This window comes from Rhamphochromis sp. 'chilingali' (genome assembly GCF_963969265.1).
Source record: "Rhamphochromis sp. 'chilingali' genome assembly, chromosome: 18".
Classification (NCBI taxonomy): domain Eukaryota; kingdom Metazoa; phylum Chordata; class Actinopteri; order Cichliformes; family Cichlidae; genus Rhamphochromis; species Rhamphochromis sp. 'chilingali'.
This window is the reverse complement of record NC_137945.1, coordinates 32,920,683-32,948,316: the sequence shown is the minus strand read 5'-3', so window position 1 is coordinate 32,948,316 and position 27,634 is coordinate 32,920,683. Positions and strand designations below refer to the sequence as shown.

At 44.0% G+C, this 27,634-nt stretch overlaps 2 protein-coding genes across 2 annotated transcripts in view; both read right to left on the bottom strand.

The window, feature by feature from the left end:
- LOC308386242 (uncharacterized protein) overlaps positions 1 to 998 on the bottom strand; it is a 112,773-nt gene extending 111,775 nt beyond the window's left edge. Inside the window, exon 1 of the mRNA XM_080865651.1 lies at positions 926 to 998. The gene's annotated coding sequence lies outside the window, so the exon portion shown is untranslated. The remainder of the gene's footprint in view (positions 1 to 925) is intronic.
- A 6,909-nt stretch (positions 999 to 7,907) lies between these two features.
- The window catches only part of kcnh2b (potassium voltage-gated channel, subfamily H (eag-related), member 2b), a 252,223-nt gene continuing 232,496 nt past the window's right edge, over positions 7,908 to 27,634 (bottom strand). The window contains exons 14-23 of the mRNA XM_080864841.1: positions 26,367 to 26,566; positions 20,816 to 21,068; positions 15,230 to 15,423; positions 14,064 to 14,166; positions 12,711 to 12,862; positions 12,485 to 12,623; positions 12,205 to 12,394; positions 11,498 to 11,603; positions 11,293 to 11,394; positions 7,908 to 10,483 (exon numbers count right to left, since the gene is read on the bottom strand). Coding sequence (XP_080720967.1) covers positions 10,079 to 10,483; positions 11,293 to 11,394; positions 11,498 to 11,603; positions 12,205 to 12,394; positions 12,485 to 12,623; positions 12,711 to 12,862; positions 14,064 to 14,166; positions 15,230 to 15,423; positions 20,816 to 21,068; positions 26,367 to 26,566 — 1,844 coding nt within the window. The 3' untranslated portion in view covers positions 7,908 to 10,078. The remainder of the gene's footprint in view (positions 10,484 to 11,292; positions 11,395 to 11,497; positions 11,604 to 12,204; positions 12,395 to 12,484; positions 12,624 to 12,710; positions 12,863 to 14,063; positions 14,167 to 15,229; positions 15,424 to 20,815; positions 21,069 to 26,366; positions 26,567 to 27,634) is intronic.

Here is a 27,634-nt window from a genome sequence, read left to right as displayed (position 1 = left end):
GTGCCAAGTTTTCAGCTAAAGCTATGAGGAAAATCCCACAGACCATACAGTTTTTATCCACAGAGAGTGAAAGAGAGTGCTTTTTAAAAATATTGGTATGTTGAGCATTTTAATGTTAGACTCCCTTTGGGAGCCAGCTTCAAAAGTGGCTACTAGAAAAACTGCACTTTGGCACTTGCTGCGTTAGTTTCACTTTTGTTTTTTTAGCTGTGGGAAAAACACATTTTTTACCATGACTGGCCATGCCATACCATGACAAAAAAAAGCTGCAATCTGTGCATGAAATGAAGTGCTGGCTGCTCAAAATGTCTTGACAGGACAGCTCGCGTAGTCTGTCCTCCTCGAAGCTCGGAGGAACCCACTCCCATATGCTATGCACTCTAACAGCACAGTGTAAGGAGGATTGTTTTTATTCACGGGGTCGTTCTTGCAGAGTGCCAATGAATGGGCAGATGCAACAGAAACATATAAAGGGGAAACTTGCGTAACAGTGTGGGAGTCTGCTGTGACAGTGCAACTTCACCATGCTGTCTCTATAGCGGTCGGGAACAGTGGCACGGATGCACGCGATCTACTCACTACTGTGATAATACGAAGGCAAAGCGGACATTCAGAGGGAGAAACAAAACCTAAAAAACTAACGACAACAATACCACCATGGTGCTAACTAGCCTAAAGCATAAGCGTGCTAATTCTGCAGACTTCTTCTCAGAAAGTAAAAGTGTCCGAGGCGCACCTGAAGGCAGCATTAACCTACACCCGTACTCAGTCCCTGCTGCGATGCGCCCTGTGAGCTCACTCATCCAAAATCACCGTCAGTTCACTGCAACAAAGACTGCGGCTTTCCGCCCACCGACCCCGCGCTCAGTGCACACACCGGGCGTTACCACACAAAACGGGACGTTCATTTTTCAGCGTCACTCACCGTTAGTTGTCTCCTTTTTGACAGTTTGTCTAGAGTCTCCGAGCGTCGCTGTCACCGCTACGATCCGCCCACCCAAGAGTGTACGCTGCATAAATATGCCCCGCCCCCAGCACTGCCTCTACTCCAATCGCAAAACGATACCGCGAACTGGCTCTCATTTTAACCAATCGCACGAAGACTAAAAGTCTGCTTGACGGCCTTACTGTCCAATCAAAACGTCTGAATCCCGGGAAGATCCCTTTCTCACCGTGTTGGCTTTTGACAGACACCGTGTGCATTCAATAGAAAAGTTTGACTCCTTTTACGGGACGGTGCCGGTCCAATCGCCTCGGGGAACGAACTCTGGATACGGCCGCGGCCCAGGAAGACGCCCTACACCGCCCCGATCAGAGGAATGTTACCAAGCGGCTAAACAGGAATCACAGGAACTACAGAAATTACAGAGACCCAAGGGGAAGTGTAACCCACACGCGTCCACTAATGTTGATGGTATAAATACAAGTAGTTGACTTTGACTGTGTTGCTTTTGGGGGTAGTGGGGACAGAAGTGACAGCCGATTTAATTTACTACAACTCGCCACCTAATCTGCTGGATCTGATTCACAAACTGGAGCAAGGAAGCGTGTCTTCTCTGGGGGTGAGATTGCAAAAAGCCACAGAAAAATCAAAAGCGGGAAAAATGCTCCACTTGACATAGTGCAGGTCTATAGTGACGCCTTGTGGTGGAAAGCTTACCTTACCGCCACCTGCTTGGCCGTAGAGTGGTTACAATACTCCAGACCTGCTCGTGCATATACACACATGCAACTATATAAATTCATCTCTTGTCAAACTTGTGCTGTTTACAAAATACACCCAAAGTTTCAGGAGCTTATAGAACTACCTTTAGCAGTCATAACTTGTATCAGTCTCACATGGCACTGTGGACGGATTTTAATCCACTCTGCTTTACAGTGTTGCTTCAGTTCATTGAAGTTCGTGGACATTCATTTTTACGCAGCACTCTTAAGGTCCTGCCACAGCATGTAAGTCAGGTTGAGGTCTAAACTTTGGGTCATTGCAACACCTTGATTTTGTTCTTTTTCAGCCATTCTGATGTAGATGTGGTGCTGTGGTTGGGATCATTGCTCTCTTGCATCACCAAGCTCTGGCCAAGCTTTAGCTCAATCATCATATTTGATCCTAGAAGACTTTAGTACACAGAGGTCTCCATAGTTGACTCAGTGACTGCGAGCTGCCCAGTCCTGCCTCTGTGAAGCATCGTCCCTCCATCACTTTACTCAACTCCTTGTATGAAGAGTGATACCACAGCACTGATAGTGGTTTTACCACATGTGATGCTGTGCATTATGGCCAAACAGCTCCACACTGGTCTCATCTGTCCTAAGGTCATTGTTCCAGAGGTCTTGTGATTTGTTCAGATGAAGCTTTGTAAATGTATATTTTTTAAGAGGTGTTTCTCCCTTCCAAAAAAAGCCATATTTGCTTTATGTCTTTGTAGTTGTACTATTATAAACATTGACATTTCACACATTAACTGAGACCTGTAGTCTGAGATGTAGCTCTTGGGTTTTATGCATTTTTTCTGATAACGTTTGTCCTTTGCTGAAGTCCGTCTATCTTGAATGTTTCCCACGTGTGAATATTTTTTCTTGCTGTAGAATAATGGACTTGAAATTGTATATTTGTATATTGTAATTATAACTCTTCCCAGATTGCTAAGAACCAACAATTGCTCTTAGGCAGATCATTGCTGATGCCTTTCCTGCTTGGTATTGCATTGACACACACCTGAATGCCCCGACCTGCTGAAACATCTGTCTTTGTAAAGGTGCTCACACTTGAGTCAAGTGCATTTGATTATCAGCACCTGGCTGCTGTTTAGCCTTGTAATTCCTCTGGGAGCAATAATCGTGTACATAGTTTTACACAACTGCGTAGAATCCTGTGAAAACGTGCTTTTTAAAGCAACCTCACACAAAAGTAACCGGTCCGATTTAAAGGTGTTTTTCTGTGCTAAAATGTTCGAGAAGTGTCAAAGCAAATGTCACAGAAATCAGTCCAGTCACAATGAATCTGCTTTCAAAGAGGTTTATTGAAAGAAATAATTTTCAAATTTTATAAAGATCAACCATTTGCTTATGCTATCACACAATCAGAACCTGGAGCATCACCGTTTCCCCTCCAACCTTTTGCAGTCTTTGATATGAATCATTAGTGCTTTGGACAACCCAGATTTTCCTAAAAAAGTTGGGTTTATGTGTAACATGTAGATTTGCTGCAGTTCAGCACCTGGACTCTTACTGAAGAGCTGTGCTGTTGGAACACTTGCAGAATGTTTGTCATTGTCCTAATGAATGTGGACAATGACAAAGGCCTTCATTGAAATAGATATCATCAGGATGGCAGCAGGCCCTCTGGAAACATTGTAACCATGCTTTCTTTTTAAACCCAATCGTGTGACTGGTTGCCTGACATATGTAGGAGCTAGACAGGTTAAAAAACTGTTCAGTATTTGATGTCATGTTTGTGGTTTCAATTCTGTTTTTGTTTTTTACATGTTACACATTTTCCCAATTTTGTAGAAACGGGTTTTCAGAACTGCTTCACTGGCGAGCTTAGCGTTACTGTTTTATGGCTAAGCAGTATTCCATAGACTGCCAGAGTACACAAGATTAAAAAGTACTGGTTTTGATGGGACATGTCATGACTTCTAAGCAAGATGCGTTAAAGATATGCTATTGCTAAGAGGTTTCACCACGTCACACTTAAACAGCAAGATGTGGTCCAAAAATGCATTTCATGTAGGTGTACTTTATTTACCTCCCCAGGCGAGACAGCCCGGAGACCAGATTTGGGGAATCAAGTGCTTCAGGATATTTTGGAAACGGTCAACAGTTCTGCCCAGGACTGCCACACATGCATCACTCTGTTACAGTGGTTTGCAACCAAAGATACAAGTATACAATATAATATTGTATCATCTAAGATCACTATGTTTGCAGCTATTCAGTACCCCGCTCTTCCATGACCTGGAAGTAGTATGTATATATGTATTATATAAATAACAACTCTCCCGTTACCTGGAAGAATTCAGTGTTTCACTCTACACACAGTCTGCAAGCATACAGCAAAAACCAGCTGCTTTGCACATCAAACCTTCTCTTTGCCGGATGATTTTTCAGTGCAGCATGCAAGTAAAAATGTGTACAATATTAAAAGTCTTTAGCTTCATCACCCTCATCACCGTCATCGTCGTCACATCCATTTTTACCATGGACAGCTCCTTGTTTTTTTAAAATAAGAAATCAGAGCAGTCTTTATTTATTTTGTATATTTTCCTCTATAGTATTCTGCATTTCAAAGCATGCCAAAGAAAGTTCGGTTTCTGCATAGTGCTGGCTATACAAGTGCCAAAGAGTTTGATTCCTGTACAAGTAATAGAAGGTGGTATTTACAGGCAGAATAGATCCAGTGTTGTGTAAACGGTACCAAACCCCCCCTCCCTCCTTCAAGTGCGCAAAATATCTACAAATAGCAAGTCTGTGAGAACTCATAGAAAGTAGAAGAGAGCTGAAAAAAGCTCAGCAGTATGGAAGAGCTGTTAAGGGGAGGCATGTGTATTAAGTGCGCAGGCAGTTCTTATCTTTGTGTGTGTGTGTGTGTGTGTGTGTGTGTGTGTGTGTGTGTGTGTGTGTGTGTGTGTGTGTGTGTGTGTGTGTCTAAATGCAAAGGGGAAGAAGCACTTGCCCCCACAAGTCAAAAACTGCCCACAAACCAAAACATCCCCCCGCCCCCTCCCTTGGTGTCTTTTTTCTTGGAAAGTGCACCCTCTATTGTTATAATATGCAGTATGCATACATAAATGTGTCCTCTAGCACTAAGGTCTACCGTCACATACAAGGTCAGGGAGGAAGAGTCGACAACAACCACATTCTAGTTTTGAGGTCATAGTTCTGAATGTAAAGATACAGTTCAGGCCACTAGGTGACTGTCATTGAACACTAACAGAAGACTCACTACAGTATGAGATGGCAATGGGAGCCCACTGCTGAAAGACACCACTGACTGCACTGTCAAAAAAAGAAAGAAAGAAAGTGTTGTAAAGCAGCCAGGTCCACTGGGTCGAGGATAGTTCTTTGTTTCCTGGAGAGCACAGGCAGGGACTGCTGGTAGGAACAAACCAAACAAAACTGGTGATGGCAGTGAAACCAGGTACGGTGCAGTAGTAAGGAGAGCTCAGCAGATTTGGTCAGTGTCACCTTAACAGCTTTAAACACCCGCGATGCTTTCACTCACGCTTCGACTATAGAATACTGAAAAGAAGGAAAAAGCTGCAGTCCATCTGAAAGAAGCTGGAATCCCTGTTTCCAGAGTGCCGTCACTAAACAGCATCAATCGTCCTAACAAACCCATCACGCCCTCGCCAATCAAGTCACTTTAAAAAGATCTTTGTTTACAGTTACGCTCAATCCAGCTGCATTTCTGCACTTAACTCAAATGACGACAATCTTTTGGGAGTGAAAGGGCTGGATTAGAGTTTACAATGTCACCAGCAGTGGTTTGTTCACAGCACGGGCTTGCTTTGGTTCAAACTTAAAGTGCACCTTTACGAAGCGGCTGCACACGCACGGCCCAATCACCGCACAGACACCGGCAATTTCCACTAACGGGTGAGAGATACCGAATGTGGCCTCGACTGCAGGCAGGAGTTGATTGAGAATTTTTTAGTGTGCAATAATGTTAATTAAATATGGATAAATACTGAATAAATATCGACACAGAGTGAACAAAAGAATGACAGAGCACAGAGAGCCGTTACATGCTGAAACAGTGAAAAACCCACAGACACATAATCCTACGACAATAAATAAACACCGTAGACCCACAGTGAAATACAATCCTCACACTTCTGCATTAAAGGGGAACTCTGCTGAAATGTGACCGCGCATCCAATTTGTTTCTTTCTGATTGGTTGGTTTTGAGTTCTTTGAGACAAAGGAAAATCAGACCTGTGACATCGGCGACACATTCCTGAGTCTTTATTAAACATCTGCGCTGTTTAAAAATAATAATGATAATAAAGTGCTTTAAATTCAAATGGACGTGGTTAAGCTGCTACAAGTCTCAACTCTTTAAAGGACTATTGCACTTCAACAACAAGCTTGCCCTCTTCCTCCATTACAACTTTTGATTTTGTAGTACAGGAAAGGGTCTTTCCATGTAACTGCGTATAAGGGAAGACACATTTTGAAGACGTTATGGGTGTTTGTTTTCCTTCATCTTGAGAACTTAAAAAGACTGTGCAAAAGTGACCATTAATGCAGAAAAACAGCCTGGTTTTTTCCCCGAATATACAGGAGTATCCATCACCTTTTATGATTTTAAACACCTGTCTGCCCAGAGCTATCTGGGTGTGCTCCAGGGTGTATCTCATATCCCTGGACTGGTGTTGTTCCTGTGTCATCACTGTAATGTTAGTCCAGGTTTGTTGGTTTGTTAGTGACAGTTTTTAAAATCATTAGCTAACTTCGTGGGGTAATGCTAGCTGAATACTCAGACGATGTCATTGGTCAGATGCAATGTTGATGGGACCAACATCATTGCCCCTCCCTGAGCCTGGTTCTGCTGGAAGTTTCTTCCTGTTAAAAGGGAGTTTTTCCTTCCCACTGTCGCCAAAGTGCTGCTCATAGGGGGTCATATGATTGTTGGGTTTTTCTCTGTATGTATTATTGTAGGGTCGACCTCACAATATAAGCGCCTTGAGGCGACTGTTGTTGCGATTTGGTGCTGTATGAATCAAATTGAATGATAATGCAGGATGAACACCAACAGGGATATCAGATTGAACAAGATCCAGACTCCACCTTTACTCCATATGACCAGTAATATCTTTTAGAGTGTATGCGTCATCTTCTATATCACGTTAGGAAAAGTGTTGCTGTTTATTCCTTCATAGATGTTCTCTTTTTGACACACAGTTTGTAAGCTCAGTGCACACCATTCTCCTTAGGCCATTTACAGTAATTAACGGTGAATCCCAGACTCATCCTCGTGACCCTTACAGTTCTAGTTATACGTGCTTCTGGACATCTGGATATGAATGATTTGGCAGTATCGAGCTTTCAGTCATTTCTGTGACGTGTTCTTTTTCTGGGATGCAATGACTGCACAACAAACATTGTGAAGAGTAGGAAATTTACCTTTTGTAGACATTCCTTTGAGCCATAAATGCAACAGACTGACTAACACAGTACAATGAGAGATTTCAAGAAGCTCGGCGTACATCTGAGGAAGAGTCAGAGAATCTCTTGGGGTCACTTCTAAAGAACTGCGCTCTGCTTGAGGTCGGACTCAAACTTCTACGCTCAGCTAAGAGGAAACTGTAACGTGCTCGAACATCACTGTCACTGTCTGTAACTAAGCCAGTTTGCAAGCAGAATGACAAATTGTTGTCCAAGAAGGAAGCCCTTCACCATTAAACTTGGCGAAATTTACCCGAGGCTTGCTTGGAGAAACACCAAGAACACCACCAACTGTTGAGCATGGTGGTAACATCAGTTGAACATTGAACAGCGTGAATATTACAATGAAGGAAACAGACCGTGTCACATTTTTTCCACAACACCTCAAACCATCAGTTGAAAATTGAATGTGACCAGGTGTTTCAACAGGGTAGTAACCTAAACATAAACTAAAGCAAGTGAGATAAACTTTTCCAAAGTCCTGCCCACAAACCAGTGGAAACCGGACCATGCTTAAGAATGCAACCATTTTAGCTGGACTCTACTAATTCTTCATAGAAAAGTTGTCAAATATCCAACCAGATTTATTTTGTGGTTCTACGTCCCAGCTGACCTCGGGACTGGAAATGCCACGATCCTCGATGACATTCACATCACTGTTGTGTGCGTCACCTGATGCGTTAGGTTACAGCACGGGGTTAGGGTTAATCAAAACTGCTTTAGAGTCCACACTGCTCTGTAGCTCTATTCCTGAGCCAGGGAAAGAGTAGCCCAAAGAAACCTTTGAAAGCCCAGTATTGCCTTTACATTCACGTCCATGATGAGCGTCGGTAAACTTTAAAACCACATCTGTACGTGTCTGTCTACAGTATGGCTCATGCGAAAGAAGCACTTATAAACAGAAGGAAATGGCATTATTCATTCAACTGGTTACTGATAACATGTTTACTGTTGCTTTGAACTGATGAAGTGCAGCCTGAAGTGCTGTGGATGGATATTTAAGATGGGCGGCAGCGCCAACAGTTTGAAGCTACGCGTCTTCTTCCCTTGGTCGATAACTGCACTGCATGTAAGGTTAAATGGAACCAGACACATCTCCTGATGTACCTGAACAGAGTCAATCCTGAATCAAAGGACTGTCAAAGAGTACATTTCTAATGAGCTAGAACAAAACTGGTTTGTTTCTAAACGTAATGCATGCTGTGTTTCTAAACTTATCACATGGATAAAGCAGTGGTGTGATGAAGTAATTACAGCCTTTTCATACCTCTGCAAGAATCTGCATTAAAAGTTTGTGACAAGGATGAGATGTTGGGACTCCAAAGTAGGAGGTAATTGAAATAATGCTGTAAAATAACTGTCAGGTGCAGTTTCTCAGTTTCTCCTCCTTAATGGAGGTGTTCACATCTTCTTTTTTTCTTTCTAGACAAAAACTTGTCTTGGAAATTAAAAACCAACGACCCTTGACAGTGCATGGATGCAAACGTGCTAATCACCAGGCTCTGCAGACAGAAAGACAAAAACAAGGACGAACGCACACATAAAAAGCTTTGGACCTGAACTTATCACACACGTAGTAAGATTAAATCACACTCGCTCCTGTCGTCTTGCCAGTGTTTGCATATTATACTGTACATAGAATAATGGCGCATTCGGCTGGTCGTTGTAAACTGGCAAACTTGTGTAATTACGGCTCACATAACAAACGCTTATGTACATAGTAGAAGCTTTCTGGGTGCATGCTTAGGAGAAAAAGGAACCAATGAAATCTGAGGTAGCAAATTCAACCTACGATAAACTAGAATCACTCGACATGTTTTCCCTTTATGCATGAGCTTTGATGTGACGTTACACATCCAAGTATCCAGTCACTGCTGACTTCATTGTGTCAAAAATAATCCAACACAACTTTGCTGTAAGGTCACAACTCGTAGCTCGTGAAATTAGTAAGCTGTTTTTTGTGTGTTTTTTATTTTTTGGTGCACTGTTCTTGTGGAAAACTTGTAAGTTTGCCAGTTTACCTGTTTGTGACGCTGCCTAAGCGTGCCAAATGTTCTTCACTCCCTAGCAAATCTGTACAATGTTTATGACAGGGCAGCTGATATGTTCATCAAGAAAATTCATGGCTTTTTACCCTCCAGTTCCCACCCCTGAGGTGCAAACCAGCCAATCCAGTGTGCTCTTGGGAAGCGTGGAACATCAGCTCCACCTCTTGGGTGTAGGACTTCAGGGGGAAGGAACCAATGACAGGACGAGACAGCAGGACTCCTGTTAGGCCAGCTAACACTACAATTTACCAGTTTGAGAGTTTATCGGAAGCGCCATGGACATATAGAATAGAATAATCATCGTATCAATAGGATTTTCAGTGCAAGACGTAAATGGCTACTTGTTTCGTCATTCTGTTCAATGTTGTCTTCGATGGTACTTGTCAGTCATCCAACACTGGATACAGCAGTAAAGGGATTCTTCTACAAGTCAGCAGTCGTTTATATGTAAGTCTGAAAAAAGCGACATCCTAAGAAGGACGACTGAGAGGTCCAGACCAGACTATGTTCACTCAGTGTGTGGTTTTGGTTAAAGGTCGTACCATTGTGGGGCTCAGAAAGCTCCAAATGTTTCCCGAGGAGAGGGGAAACATTTGGAGATAATGAAAGGCCTCAACCCCCTGCCTGGCTTCACGTTCTCTGGGCAGTGAGTCCTTATTGAGAGGTTGACAGTGAAGATACAGTAGCTGGGGGCCCTAAAAGGCTAAGTGGCAGGTACAGTAGGTGTCTCCTGAAATCCAAAGTGCCACGTGGAGCGGTGGAACCAGAAGGAACTTAAAGAGTTGCTGAATGCAGCAGTCTCATTTTCTCCGTGTCCCTGCCTTGAGCCCACTCGCCTTCCCCTCATCCCCGTGTCTTCTTTAGCTCCCCCCTGGGTCGGAGCTGTGTCTCTGTGGTGTCCGTGAGTCCAGGGGTGTCTGTGGTTCTTGGAGCGATAGCCTCCGTGGGGTTTCAGGATCCAGTGGTGAGACTCCTGTTGCAGCAGCTGTCCCAGCACCCATGCATACCCCTGAACCAAAATCTAACCCTGCTCCTAAGCTAGAAACTGCACCCTCCCCACTCCCTAACTCTAAACCTAGACCTGATCCTGAACCTGCCACTGAAACGACTCCAGCTCCACCGCCTAGTCCGAGATGCTGGCCTAGTCCGTCCAGTCCAGAAGGGGCGAGCTGGCTCTGGCTTGTGTTGATCAGAGACGTGTCCTGGGGCTGCAGAGAGTCAAGAGCTTTAGCTGGGAACTCCTCAAAGTCCTGGGAATGCAGGATCTGTAGGGAAAGAAGAGAGAGGTCAGTGGGATTGCAATTTGTTCTGTGCTTTTCAAGAACAGAAGAAATTAGTCATGCAAGACTTCATACCTGTGCATGTTGCAAAAAGCCCAAACGTGTGCTTTTGGCTGTGTTGATATGTTAATATGTATGTAAAATGTTTCATGATTGACACGACTGTGTTCAGATCTGCGGAGACAGGCTTGGGTTTGCTGAGTGGGATTACAAAACGTTACAAAACTATGACATCACAACAATGTGATTGGTCTCTTGCAGTGTTGAACCTGGACCACCATTAATTATGATGATCCAGGCACCATATCAACACGGGGGTATCAGATCGTTTGGCTAAAGAGGCCGTCTGCTCTGTGATCACGCCCCTGATGCTGCACTCCAGGATCGTGTCGTCATATCGAAGTTTACATTCTGGACAGACTGTATTTTGGAAACATCATCACATCACTGTTGAATCTGGAGCTTCAACATTTTTATGGGAAAGCTAGATTTCACAGAATATATTATATATGGAGGAGGGAGGTCTGTCTGCAATTAGAATGATGTAAATGCCTTGAACCTTCAACTGTTTCTTGTAAACACTCCTGCAGACAGCAGGAAGAAATGAAGAATGATTCCCACTCACTTGGACACATTGGGGTGTGTCACCGATGAGGTACCTGATTCAACTCCAAATATACAACATGTGCAAGATGCTAAATAAATCAATTAAGCATTTATTTAGTGTTTGTGGGATTTAATGTAACATGTTACTGACAGATCAGCAGGGTAAGATTTGCCAGCACGTTTTTCACCTGTGACAGAGAGGCCAGTGTTTCTGTCTCAAGAGGTGTACCAGGAGAAACCACTCCATCTCCCAGACCGGGTCCTGGACCGGGACCTGGGTAGGGTGAGGCCTGAAAAGAAAACATCATCTTGTTAGCGAGCGTGAAGTGTAACCCACCACGACGGTGAGGTTCATTCTTTGACACAAGTCCCATACGCTGTGTGCGTTATTACCTGAGGTGGTGATGAAACAGCGCTGTAGGCTGGAGGTACCAGCGCCATCTGCCTCTGCAGCAGCTGCATGATCACGCCGATGTCCGTTGACATGCGACTCTCTAACCTTCACAGTGTATAAGAGATGATCTATAATTAATGTCAATTTCAAAAAGAAAGGAAGCTAGCAGTAAAAATAAATGGACCAGACTGCTGATTCAAGTCGTATCGAATGCACTTTTTGAAACTTTGTTTTGCTAACGGTGCGTTTCTCTTAACATCCTGCTGTTAGTCTGTTAAAAGTAAAGCAATTCTTTTTCCCCACAGGAGTTTTCTTTTATCTTTTCAGCAAAAAAGCGCCTTGGCGCATAGTCACACTGCAGATGTAGATAAATGTGTGCGGGACGCGTGCAGAAGTTTGCATCTCATCCTCTTTGTCCTATCTCAGGCTAATTAGGAGCCAGTCTGCTGCTATTTTAAACTCGGCAACACTTTCACATATGAGCAGAGTCCCCCCCACATGCACACCTTTATCAGCAGAGGCTAACGTGGAGATATAGTCTTTCTCAGCAGCTACAGCTCAGCACAGAGGAGTACAAACGTTTGATCTCAACTGGACCTGAGAAAGAGCCTCGTTGAGCCAAAGGCTACAGGGCTGCTGCAGCAGCGAGAGGAGAAGCTCTCTGTAGAGGCATTAAAAAAGAAAAAAACAACCCTGCTAGTTGTACCTGTTGAGCTGTTTCTGCAGCAGGTCCAGGCGTGTGTCCAGCTGGTTGCGTTGCTGGCGGCTCAAGCTGTGCAGTGGTGTGTTGAGGGGTGGAGGGGAGGCAAGGCTGCAGCTGGGAACCTCCTGGTACTGACCACTCCCCCGGCTCTCTCCCCAGAAACTAAAGATGTTGGACACACCTGAGAATGCCCCTATATGAAGGTGGAGAGGGGAGGAGTGGGTGCGTATGTGAGTGTGCAAAGCAGTGGGAAAGGATGAGTGTGTCTTCTGTCGTACCATACCTGACAGGGCATTGCAGGTGTTCCCAGGCTTGGGGTCTCCATCACCCTCGGTGTTCTCGGTAAAGGGCGGGACTTGCTTGTGTGGATTCTCTTGCATTGCAGACGGAGGGGCGAGACCAGTCACTACTGACTCCTCCCCCTATAAGAGGAGCAGGACCAAAACATCCACATCAGTTTTTACAGTGCTGTCCTGTATAACAGTCACAGTGGCAGTGTGGAGTCGTACCTCATCACCACTGGAATGTGAGGACACTGAGCTTCGATGTGCCCCCCATGGCCTCTTAGACGCCTCCTCTTGTTTTTGATTGTGGGCCGTCTCCCGCTGTCTTCGTCTCACAGACTTATGGGACTTTTTTATTTCTCCAGCATCTGCATCATCTGGACAGATGCACAGATGGATAAAAAGGAGAAGATGGTCAGTCTAGCTGGATTAGAAGTAAGAAGATTAATATAGTATTTCTTTGACCATTCAAGCAGATAAAATAATTCAATCTGATCTATAAAGTGCCGATTCACAACAGCAGTCACCTCAAGGCACTTTTATTATCAGGTAAAGATCCTACACAGTGGAGAGAAAACCCAACAATCAGACTGTGCTCTATGGGCAGCGCTTGGTAACAGTGGGAAGGAAAAACTCCCTTTTAACAGGAAGAAACCTGCGGCAGAGCCGGGCTCAGGGACAGCCACGATTGATGTGGGACAAGAGAGACAGAAAGAAACAGATACTGTGGGAGAGAGAAGACAAACGTTAATGCTGTGTAACACCAGGGGAGCGAAAAGAACTGAACGGAGAAGAAACACTCGTCATCGTGGAAAGCCCACCAGCAGCTAAACCTATAACAGGTTTAGTAAGGGATGCTCCTGGAACCAAACTGGGAGCTGATTCCAGAGGAGCGGGACAGTTGAAGCCTCCCATTCTACTTTTAGAAACTCTAGATCGCCGTCTGTCTGAGAGCTCTGTTATTATAACGTGGTACACTATGGGGTCTTTAATGTATGGTTATTCAAAATTTCTATGTGAGAAGAAGGATTTTGACAGGGAGCCAATGAAAAGGAGCCAGTATGGGAAGAAGATGGCCTCTTTGGTCCTGTCACTGCAGCTTTTGAGCTTTTAGAACAGCCTGACAATAAGGAATGTTCCAGCACTGAAGTAATAAATGCATTAACTAGCTTTTCAATGTCACTTTGAGACAGCATGTTTTTAATTTTAGAGCTATTGCGCACATAAAAGAAAGCAGTCCTGTGTGTTAAAGGACACATCCTGGTTAAAAGTAGCTCCAAGATTTCTGTCTGTATTACTGGAGTCATGGTAATGTCATGATCTAATTAAGCACATGAGATTTTTAGAGTCAGCTACAATCATCTCAGCTTTGTCTGAATTTAGAAGGAGAAAATGACCTGGCGCTTATACATTTACAACATGCCTGTAGTTTATCTAACTGCTTTGTGTAACCAGGGTTCATAAACAGGAAAACTGGCTCCTAATAATAATGATGCCCAAGAATAATACACAGAGTAAACATTCAGCAGAGAAACGGTGAAACACGCTGACTGATGAGACCCAGGGAGGACGGGTTACCTTTTTCTGTGCGTCTTCTGAATGATAGTTTACGCCTCCTTAATTTGTTGAACCCCCCGGAGTTGGAGTCGTCGCTGCTGGGAGAACCTGGGATCATGTTAGTCTGAAATATAAAACAGCGTTCATCACTTAACTTCTGAGGAGAAGTGTGGGATGTGATTTGTAAAAATAGTGAAAATAAGTCATCTTGGATTCTTTGCAACATCGGTGATGGATGGAAGAAAGATACCATCACACCTGCAGCCAGACACAACACCACACTGAAGCTTATTAGCTCAGAGTCTTGAAAAAATGCTGTGTTATTAATAGACTTGTTTCCTGAGTTGCATCAATATGCAGTGTGTGTGTACGCGTGTGTTCTGTACTCTACTTCCTTTCTCAGCAGGCACCGAGGGCGTGCCAATGCTGCGGCTTTCACGGCAACAAAAGGAGAAACGTGGCTGCAAATTCAAAGCAGCTTGTCGACAAAGCAAAGACACACTGTGCAGAATTATTTCACTCACAATCAGAACAAGCCCGGGGATGTAAAAGCTGTTTTCACCCAGGCTCTGCCTGTGCACGAGCAACAATGAAACAGACAGCATCAGGTAGCTGCACCTGCTATCAGCAGCAGCAGCTACCCAAACCTTTCTTAACCGCTCGTCCAGTTCAATAATGTCCAGCAGTCATAGTGTTCACACCCTGAACAGGTCACCAGTCCACCATTCATACTCCTACAGCACCCACACCTCTGCTCAACCATCCACTGACAGGTTGATGCGTATAACAACAAAATAGCCAGCTCCTGTTGTCTGCTGTGGACGGTAAAGGCAGAAAAACAAATGCTTCTTCCTGTGAATGAAGCTCAAAGTTCTGCACATCTTGTTGGATTTTCTCATTTTTGTTTTACAAAATGATAATAATAAAAACGTAGGACTTATGTTAGGTATTAATAACGTGCAGAAACACTTGGGCAGGTTCCCTTTCACAGTCATAGTTGTCTTTTTGTGATCACACCAACTTCCATCCCACAACCACAAAAACCCATCAGCTGGTTGTCAATACAAAAAAAGAATTTTGAAAATAAACTTTGGACTCGCTGATATTATTTGTGTATTTCGATTATGAACCGAGCCACTCTTATGAGATTTTACTGACGTCTGCTGTGGGAGGAGTTTGAAACTCACGTCTCTGAGGTTGAAGGTGATTTCCAGGTTGTTCCAGAAGTGATCTGCAAACTCAGGATACATGTCCAGCACCTCCAGAACATCTTCTCTCAAAATCTTATGAAGGTCGCAGTATGTTAGAGCCCTCACATCAGCATTGGATTTACCGGGTCGGTGATACAGGTTGATGGGCTCGCCAAAGATGTCGTTCTTCCCTGGGAAGGCAGAAAAGAATAGAAAAGCACGTATTTGATTGTTGATCTTATACAAGCAGTCAACAATATTGTGATGCATCAGGTGGAGCTGCAAGAACAGAAACCTTTTATTGAACTTAAATGTCAGCTGTGTAAATCATATTTTAAATCTCAGTGAATATAGCAAATAAAGTTTGTTGTTTCCAAAGCTGACTCTGGAAACATCTGTTCTAATTTGGTTTCAATGCATCTATTTACAAATGAGTGCATGAAGTTAACTGATTATTTTTATAGCGTAAGAAATAAAGATGTGTGATGCGTGCCTGCACACTCCACGCCTACATGCATGTTACTTAAAAAGATCGATCAGTGTCTTGTTGCAGGGAGCTGCAGCTTGTGTCATGTATGTGGAGCAGGCGCATCAGATGTTAACGACACCAGTGCTGCTGTTACCAGTAGATGGCAGAACCAGCTCATGCTCATGTGGCTGTGTGTTAGGCAAGCTTCAGGAAACAGATAAAAACTCCTGTGCACTGTGTTGTCTAACACAGTAAATACTGCAGTTTTTATACATTTAAAATTTAAAACTCTTGTTTTATCTATTTCAGTCACCTGTGACCTCACAGTTACCAAGGAGACACATCATCATATACACTCTCCAGCCATTTTGTTAGGTACACTTGTTCGCCTGCTCATTAACGTAAACATCTAATCTGACAGTCACATGGTAGCAGTGATCAAGACGACTTGCTGAGGTTTTAACCGAGCATCAGCACGTGACAACCAACGTTCCCTCTAATGTTTCACGTGTCTGAGCGAACACACAAACTCCCTGAGCGTCCCTTGGACCACTGTGAGCAACAGCAGACGTGTGCACTGTGGTCACACCAGCATCCAATCATCCAAGTTACATGTTTATTAAAATAATCAAATTACAGCATTTATGTTAGACTAGTCATTGACCTGTAGCATGTTAACACTATTGGCAGTAAAAATAACTTGAACTCCAATTTTGAAAACACAACTTTCTGTTTTTTGCTCTGACTTGTATTGTGAGTCTGTGGTCTGGGAGAGAGTCTGTAACTCTGTCTGCAAATACAGTAAATAATGACCAATGTTGGGCAATTAATTATATAGTTACTTCTTCAGAAAAGTAACTGAGTTTTGCAAACAACAAAGTTTTTTGCAGCTGTTTTTTTTAAATGCAGCCAAGGTGTTTTTTAAACAAACATTTCAAACTATTTACAGAACAATCAGCTGTTCTGCATCAAATCTGATGCCACACAAATTATTTGTGCCGCTCCAAAAATAATTTCTGTCCACTATGAGATGAAGGAGAACAACAGCCTGATACCTGCAGGCCTGACAGCAGCAGATGTGTCACTGCTGTAACACCTGTAACACTCAGCAGGCGCCTCATTGTTCTGACACACAACAACACTACTGACTACACTACACACTAACTACACACTCACTACACACTGACTACTCACTAACTACACACTAACTACACACTGACTACACACTAACTACACACTGACTACACACTAACTACACACTGACTACACACTGACTACACACTGACTACACACTAACTACACACTGACTACACACTAACTACACACTGACTACACACTGACTACACACTGACTACACACTAACTACACACTCACTACACACTAACTACACACTGACTACACACTGACTACACACTAACTACACACTAACTACACACTAACTACACACTGACTACACACTAACTACACACTGACTACACACTGACTACACACTGGCTACACACTGACTACACACTGACTACACACTAACTACACACTGACTACACACTAACTACACACTGACTACACACTGACTACACACTGACTACACACTAACTACACACTGACTACACACTAACTACACACTAACTACACACTGACTACACACTGACTACACACTAACTACACACTGACTACACACTGACTACACACTGACTACACACTAACTACACACTAACTACACACTGACTACACACTAACTACACACTAACTACACACTAACTACACACTAACTACACACTGACTACACACTGACTACACACTAACTACACACTAACTACACACTAACTACACACTGACTACACACTAACTACACACTAACTACACACTGACTACACACTGGCTACACACTAACTACACACTGACTACACACTAACTACACACTGACTACACACTGACTACACACTGACTACACACTAACTACACACTAACTACACACTAACTACACACTGACTACACACTGACTACACACTGACTACACACTAACTACACACTGACTACACACTGACTACACACTGACTACACACTAACTACACACTAACTACACACTAACTACACACTGACTACACACTGACTACACACTAACTACACACTGACTACACACTGACTACACACTGACTACACACTAACTACACACTGACTACACACTAACTACACACTGACTACACACTAACTACACACTGACTACACACTGACTACACACTAACTACACACTGACTACACACTAACTACACACTGACTACACACTGACTACACACTGACTACACACTAACTACACACTGACTACACACTGACTACACACTAACTACACACTGACTACACACTAACTACACACTGACTACACACTAACTACACACTGACTACACACTAACTACACACTGACTACACACTAACTACACACTGACTACACACTAACTACACACTGGCTACACACTAACTACACACTGACTACACACTAACTACACACTGACTACACACTAACTACACACTGACTACACACTAACTACACACTGACTACACACTAACTACACACTGACTACACACTGGCTACACACTAACTACACACTGACTACACACTGACTACACACTGACTACACACTAACTACACACTAACTACACACTGACTACACACTAACTACACACTGACTACACACTAACTACACACTGACTACACACTAACTACACACTGGCTACACACTAACTACACACTAACTACACACTGACTACACACTGACTACACACTGACTACACACTAACTACACACTGACTACACACTGACTACACACTGGCTACACACTAACTACACACTGACTACACACTAACTACACACTGACTACACACTAACTACACACTGACTACACACTAACTACACACTGACTACACACTGACTACACACTGACTACACACTCACTACACACTGACTACACACTGACTACACACTAACTACACACTAACTACACACTGACTACACACTCACTACACACTGACTACACACTCACTACACACTAACTACACACTGACTACACACTAACTACACACTAACTACACACTAACTACACACTCACTACACACTAACTACACACTAACTACACACTGACTACACACTAACTACACACTGACTACACACTAACTACACACTAACTACACACTAACTACACACTCACTACACACTAACTACACACTGACTACACACTGACTACACACTCACTACACACTAACTACACACTGACTATACACTCACTACACACTAACTACACACTAACTACACACTAACTACACACTAACTACACACTGACTACACACTAACTACACACTCACTACACACTAACTACACACTGACTACACACTGACTACACACTCACTACACACTAACTACACACTGACTACACACTAACTACACACTAACTACACACTAACTACACACTGACTACACACTCACTACACACTAACTACACACTGACTACACACTCACTACACACTAACTACACACTGACTACACACTGACTACACACTAACTACACACTGACTACACACTGACTACACACTAACTACACACTAACTACACACTGACTACACACTAACTACACACTAACTACACACTAACTACACACTAACTACACAAGATTTGTGCTAAACGTCTCAAATCTCTCACATCTCAAACACGCAGTCACTCCTAAAACTTCCCCCGTCTCTTAACAACTAGATGCCATGTTGCCATATCATTTTTTGATTGGTCGACATGGTACATTTTTCGACCAATGCGAAGGGTGGGGTTTCTTTGGTTTTGTTTTTGCTCACAGGCTTTCGAGCGTTTTCCTTATAAAACGCCGTTTTCACCGTTTCTTCCCGCAGTAAATATAAACAACGACAGTATTCAGGAAGAAAAACAAACATTGCAGATATTTTATCATAACTCTGGTTTTATGTGGCCGATCAACACAATTTAAAAACTGGTATAAAGTCCACACTTTTCCCGTCAGTTGTTCCATCTGTCCTGCTCACGTCTCCAATGGTTGTGCACGTTGTCATTAACGTGGCTTCACTCCACATCAGCCGCTTTGCTAAAACACCGGTGTGGGCACATAAGGACGCTGTCATAGCCTGTCAACCATGTTGATTAGCTTCGTATATACGAATGTGAATCGCATCATTGGCTGGACTGTGGGATAAGGCGGCATCGTTCTGATCCCATACAGGAGCAGCCAGTCACTGACTAACACTGCAGAACAGGATTGTTGAAGTATTAATTTTAATTTCAATTCAGGTTAGATTTTTTTTGTGCGCAACACAGATTTTCTGTGTGCAGAGATGTGCCAGCTTAGAGGGAACATTGGTGACAACATGGTTGTTGGTGGGCCGGTATTTCTGCTGCCATTTCTCCCCACACTATTCCAGGGTTTACAGACAAAGAGAACATTTCCAGCGATTGGAGGTCGTCTGGGTGAGTCGGAGGAGCATCTCTGAAAGCACAACATGAAGCAGAAGAGGGCAGAAGGGCTACAGCAGCAGAAGACCACACCGGGTGTCGCTCCTGTCGACTAAGAAGAGCAAACTGAAGACACACTTTACTCTTTACATGCTCCCCAAAATTGGACATTTGAAGGTTGGGACAATGAAGCCTGGTCTGATGAGTCTTGATTTCTGCTGCGACGCCCTTTGGCATGAACAACATGAAAACGTCCTGCCTATCAATGGTCAGGCTGCTGCTGGTCATGCAGTAGTGTCGGCTTGATTTACTGTTGATGCTGACCACCAAAGTGTGCCCATCTACTGATGACTGTTTCCAGCAGGGTGACGTGTCACGTCACAAAGATGTGACTGTGCTGTAAATGACCTCCACAGTCACCAGATCTCAATCCAACAGAGCACCTTTGGGATCTGCTGGAATGGACGATATTCGATATTCCATGTATCCACGTTTCCTAATCACGTGTACAATTAGGCTTGCATCACGTGCAAATGTGAAACACTGCTTTTTTGAGTGTGATCTGATCTCATAATAAACATTGTGCTATCGCTGTTGTCACGCTGCCTCTCTCTACAGATGTCAGTGAAGCATGAATATCCTCATTCATTACCCAAGATGGCTACCACCACGTCTCCTCTCAGTATCTCTATGGATCCCCTGGATATGAAGTAGAGGGCGGTCAGGACATCGCCAGCGTGGACCAGCGTATCACCCGGGGGTGCGTGGGTAGTCTTGAACTTCATGGCCAGCGCTCTGAGGCAGCCCTTCGTGGAGCCTTTAAAAGCCTTGCAGTTCTGCAGCAACGTCCGGTTAAGATGGAGGCAGATATCAGCCTGGAGACACTCAGGGAAACCTTTCAGCACCTGGGGAGGAGAAGCAGGGAGACACGAGGAAAATGAAGAGGTGAATGAAAGTAGACGATAAAAAGATGCAAAATAAAGAGCGAAAGGAAGGTAAAGTAGAAGGAGGAAGAAAGGAGAAGGCAAGAGAAGAAGAGAGGTGGGAGGAAGGACGAGCACGAGGTTATGATAGACGCTATTAGCAGCGACTGAATGATATGTCAAGTTCAGAACATAAAGCAAATGTCACATAAATGTCACAGATTATGGAACCTTGAAAGGAATAATAAAAAGAGGAGCCTTTACTGTCTTTATCACCTTCATCCCTAGTGGGAAACACTCACGGGACATTAGCCTTTTACTGTTATTACCCACTCCACAAATGAACACGACAAAACTAAACTATCTATGCATTTATCAGAAGTTGGTTCTAAGCCTCAGAGACATCCCAGCATGAACTCAATCCCTCCCACTTTTAACCTCCACGTATCAGACGAGCGTGAGCAGCACTGATTGAGGAAGGGCCTCTGCATTGATTTTCTTTCCTCTTGTTTTTGAACTACAGTGCAAATGATTTCAAACTATATTTCAGCGGGCATATCGGAACAGAGTCAGCAGGCCCACAGAGTGTAATTAATATGAAGAATTGGTGAAATTTTAATGAGCTCACTGCAAGCGTGGAAGGCTGTTTCTGAGCAGCAGACTCTGGGCTTCTCTTGTAGCTCCCTGGCTGACTTCACAGAGCTGAACTGCACCTAGAACACCCACACTGCTTTTCTCCCTCACCATTTCTCTCACTTTCATCCATTTCAAGCTCCGCTCTTCATTTCAGCCTTCGCTGGGCTCCCTCTTTATCTCCCGCTGCCCATTTCTCCCCATCCTCATCTGACTCTCTCTTATTTCCCAATAAAGGTATGCTAAGCAGCCCTGTTTGTAACCTCTTTCTATCTTTTATCACATTTCAGGGAGCTTTAGCCTCTTAACTGTTTCAAGGCTCTGTTTGTTGTTGTGATATCGTTTGTGGCCTCTTTTTTACTGAAAACAACTCCCATATAGGAAAAAGTGTAACTTTGGCTATTCAATAGTTAGAGAGTACAAAGGCCTCTGTCCTCAAAGACCCCAAATACCTTATCTATGCACAACAGAGAATATAAACACAAAGGCAGATTACATCATCTGCATCAGCAGTGGAGGTACGTCTCCACTTGCTCTCTGAGGCTGCCTTCAATAAGCATTAACCTCCTGAGAATAGGCAGAGAGCAGCAGCCTGGAGCCTAAACTCAGTGTTTCAGTGTGCGGAGAGGAAACCAACCTGAAACTATTACAGCATCAGGAACACAACACAAACGATACCTTCAGTTCTCTTGCATCTATAAAGCATGCAGATGTTTAATATTCAACAAGTGGGTGGTGCTGCGTGTATATGGCTCCTACTGAGTCACTGAAAAATGACATGGATACATTTGTGATCATTTTTATGATTAATAATAATAATTAGCAGCTGTGATCTGTTTATACCTGTCATGGTCCTGGGTCGGTGACCCAGCGCTTTTAGTTATCATTTTCTAGTTTATGATGATGATGATTATTATTGTTTGAGTTCTGTGTGTTATATTTGGTCTGCCTTTGAGTCTGTCTCTGTCTATGGTGTCACCCCATCTGTTTGTGAATCTGTTTAGTTCAACGTCTTGTCTGGTTCCATGTGTCTGAGTTTCCTGTTTTATTGTGAAGGTCTGTGTCGTATGTGAGTGTGCTCAGTTTACGCTTCCCCTGTCTCGTCAGCTGTGATTTCTCCCAGGTGTGTTCCCCTCCTGTCTCTCATCCCTTGATTACTGCCATCTGTGTATTTAAGCCCTGTGTTTCTCTGTGTCAGTGTCGCGTCGTACCCTCAACTAGCTGTGTGTTCTGCTTCTATGTTCCTAGTGTTTGGTCTCCTGCTCCAGTTTAGTGTTTCTTTCCAGTGTTTCAGTCCTTGGTTCCTCTGTTCTGACTTTTGGTTTTCTTTTGGTGAGTTTAGTTTGTACGAGGTTTTTCCCAGCAACAAAGCTGCGCCTTAAGTTTCACTTCCGTGTCTGAGTTCTGCATTTTGGGTCCACCACTCCTGCTTGCCTGCCACACAGCGATTCATGACAATACCCAGGTAGCTGTTACAACGTTTCCATCAGGCTCAGCTGTAGCTTTTATTTAGTGCTAATTAACAAGTGTTAGCCTGCAGACTTGCTAAATTAGGATATGTTAGCATTTAGCACAAAGCACTGCTGCACTGGTGTTTATGACTGCAGAGCAATGGTGTGATCTTTGAGAACACTCACTTCTCTATTCTGTCTGCCTCATCCTTTGGCAACTACAGCCAGTTGCCAACCTGGGTATCCAAACAATTGCAGTCCAACTCAACTGCAAGAGATTGGCAACATGTTGCAATCAATCCTCACTGATCTGTCACATGTCTGTTTGCAGCAGGACACTTGATTCAACCGGCTGCCAACTGGCTCATGCTACAGTCCTATATAAAAGCAAGGTTGCTAAGCACCTGTGTTATTTTGTGTCTAACAGCTACTACGTCACTGTTTGTGGATCATTTTTACCTGAGGTCATTTCAGTTCAATTCAGTTTTATCTATACAGCACCAAATCACAACAACAGTCGTCTCACAGCGCTTTATATTGTCAGATAGACCCTACAATAATACATACGGAGAAAAATCCAACAATCATATGACCCCCTATGAGCAGCACTTTGGTGACAGTGGGAAGGAAAAACTTCCTTTTAACAGGAAGAAACGTCCAGCAGAACCAGGCTCAGGGAGGGGCGGGGCCATCTGCTGTGATTGGTTGGAATGAGAGAAGGAAGACAGGATAAAAGACATGCTGTGGAAGAGAGACAGAGATTCATATTTGTTTGACCACGTAACCATGACAGACTCCTTACAAATTCTCCTTCACATGAAAAAAGTGTAAACTAAGAGGCCATTTAACACTGTTTGGCTGCAACTTGGAAGCTGAGGCATGGCCGAGCTGGAGGAGTGACAGACAGTTTATTCAAAAATGAGTGGGCTACCTCTCATGACACAAGAGCAGAGCCACACTTAATTTGTGGCTGTGGCATGTGAGAGTCTAGTCAATGAGTTTTGATTGAACGAGGATAAATATTTAAAAAGTTTTGCTAAAGGAAGTCGAAGCTCCACGAGCAAACACAAACAACTGTGGCTGGCAAGTCTCTTTCAGTATTGGTGAGCATGCAGTAGGTGAGCATTAACAGAGTACCACCAAATAAAGAGAGTGACTGAGGAAGGAAAGATCTGAAGCTTCACAATAAGTAAATTACTGTTCTTTCCTCCTTTGCACAGTTGGAAGGGCTCGCTTTATTACAGAATCTGATCTAGATGTTAAAGAGCCCCTCCCGCCCTGTGGATGTTAAAGAGAGCCCCTCCCGCCCTGTGGATGTTAAAGAGCCCCTCCCACCCTGTGGATGTTAAAGAGCCCCTCCCACCCTGTGGATGTTAAAGAGCCCCTCCCACCCTGTGGATGGAGGGATGGATTTTAAACAGCAGCCAGCAAAAAAAGACTGCTTCATAGGCCTCATATCTTTTTTTTGGAACTTTCTTAATTAGTATTGTAAAAAATCGTGTCCCATCTGTGATTAACAAACATATTCTTGCTGTGTCAGCTGTGCCTACAGTAGGAACACAGGATACTAAAGCAGGATTTCATAGGGCAGGTCTGCCGTCATGAATATCTTTGTACTTATTCTTTATCATTTATTTATATCCTCTTGCCACAGAGGGCGAGGGGGTAATAACATGGATACGATTCTCTCTGTCACATAAAAAATGGACTTTGCTGCAAATAATTCTCATAATGTAAGCAGCAAACTAAAAGAAGCCAAACTGAAAACATGAGAGGTGCTCAGTGATTTAGTCATTTGCTATTTTCTGATTTCTTAGATTTTGCTTCGTGTATGTTTGTCACAGTTGAATGAACAGAGCAGGTTTACATATGAGACAAAGACAAACCAAATAAATGCAACATGTCGTTTCTAAAAGAGGATCTCATTTATCCAAACCTACCTGGCCCCGTGTGAAAAACGACTGCGCCCTAAACCTGTTTAGAAACAACTTCATCAAAACAGAGCTGCTTCTCCCTGATTAACGTTAACAGACTCGTTTCTTTCTCCTTCCTCCCACTTTGATCTCAGCGCTCCTGCAGCTTTCAGCTTCACATCAGAGCTGCGTTGTTATTCTCGCCCATCTTCGTGAATGAAAGAGGTCACAGCTGATTAACTGTGGAGGCAGGCTGACAAAGTCTGCTCCACACAATCATAATAATGACTACGGTAAACAAGCTCAAATCCAGCCTACTTCACCGGGCCTTCGAGAGAGTAACACGACGTGGGGAGAAGAAAGGGGCCGAGCAGGGTGATGAGCAAACCTGATTCCTCTCTACTTCACTGACTTACTCATTACGCTGAAATGAAACAGCACTGATGGAGCGTTATGTTTGCACTGGGACTTGCACCCAAACAGAGCTCCTCTGTGCTCGTCCACGACTACACAGCCAACGATGGGCTGCTGGTTGGGCTCCGACTGGTAGGTTTGACAATTAATTTAGATGCTGGATGAAGTTATGAGCAGATATACTTATGAGCTTACAATCTGTAGACAGTGCAAAGGCGACTTTTAAACGTCTACAGTTTTTTTGGTTAAACCACACACAGCATGCAGAAAGTAACATTACAGGTGACGTGCATCCGCAGATGTCCCTGTACGGCTGCACCACTGTTTCCCCCCAGTGTCACTTTAGGTCAGAAACCCCCGGTGACACTGCTACAGACAGAGCAACATGTGAACCAATACACTCGCAGGTTCAGGCTGAGGTGGGCATGCACAGCGCACCTTTGAAGTGCTGCGTTTGTGTTCGCATGTGACTCACTGTGCCCGTGGGTGTCAAAGCTCCAGCTTGTTTCAAAGTGCATTCTCCTACTCTGCTGATAATACACATTAAAATGAACATCTCTCCTCTCACGCTTTAATATGTGTAAAATACATCTGGCAGCACGACGTGATGAACACGTGCAGATTAGGCTTCATGCATGTGAACAAATTGACAGGAATGCATGAATGTTGCAAAGCTTGCTCGCAGCCCTGCTTGTGTCCCGTGCGTATACGCAGCATTCTTATTTTCTCTGACCGTATCAAGCATGCGCGCTGAGACAACGCTTTCTAATCGTCCCATTAGCGTACAACGCAGGCTCAAACGCTGTGTGTAGTCACACACGAGAGAGTGTACCCTCCCAGGGTTTGGGTGTGTGAGGACCAGTACTCACAGCGTTCATGTCGATGCCATTGGTGTAGGACCAGGCATGCTGGAAGTACTCCTCCAACCTCTGCCTGAGTGGGTTGGGGATCTGGTGGAAGCGGATGAACTCCCTGACTCTCAGCATCTGGGTGTGGTAGCGGGCCGTCCCGGAGTACAGCCGCTGGATGATGGCTGAGACATTCCCAAAGATACTGGCGTACATGAGGGCTGGAAATGGGAGCAGTGAGAAAAAACACACACATTAACAGACAGTATGGAGCTAGAGCAGCGTTCATACAGTGATGAGACCGTTTGGATGTGCGGGGTTTCCTTTGCTCTCTGGAAGTCCTGGAAGTTGTGAGGTGGGGCCTCCATGGGTCGCTCTTCTTGTTGTTCTAAAAAAGTTTTGCTTCGTGACAGGATGCATTATCCTGCTGAAAGAGGCCACGGCCATCAGGGAATGCCGTTTCCATGAAAGGGTGTATGTGGCGTGCAACAATGGTTAGGTAGGTGCCAAAGTAACATCCACATGGATGACAGGACCAAACATCCCCCCAAACCCAGGGTTTCCCAGCAAGACTTTGCCAAAGCCTCTGCCAGCTCGCCTTCTTCCCATAGTGCATCCTGGTACCAGGTGCAGCCCTCACACAGCTGGCTGGCCACATGATGCCAGCTTGTTTAACTGTTCTGTGGTCCGGTTCTGATGCTGTTGGCAGGAGCGCCCCACAAATCATAGCCAGTCTTACTCCACCTACCATTATGTATAATGTCATTCGCTGAGCCGGATGACTGCAGCACATTCAGATCATTTGCAGACTTTGTATTCAGAGTAACAAAAACCAATCAAAACATGCCCCGCCCCCTCCTTTGACCCCTGACCACGCTCTTGCAGCAGGAAGTTGACTCATCTCAAAGGGCTTTGGCTGCAGAGGACAGAGAGTTTGTATCGTATCCTTCATGAGAGTCTTTGCTTTGTTCTGTTTGTCATATTGGATGCTGCTAACCTCCCCACCTCTGTCAGCTCCCATCACTGTCTACATCAACCACTGAAAAACGCTGTGTGTAAAGAAGTGTGTATGCAAATGTCTGCATGTGTGTGTGTCAGAGTGAACGCGACCCATCTCTGGCTTCAGATTTTGCAGTGGTCGTTGTGATTTCATCGCACACATCCTGCAGAAGACTGTCCTTAAACAATGGACATTTTACAAGTCTCGGGTCATTGTCAGGCCAAGGAAGTGCTAAACTGTGTGGAGGAGGAAGGCAGCCCGCAATAATAAAAAAGAAACAAAGTGACCT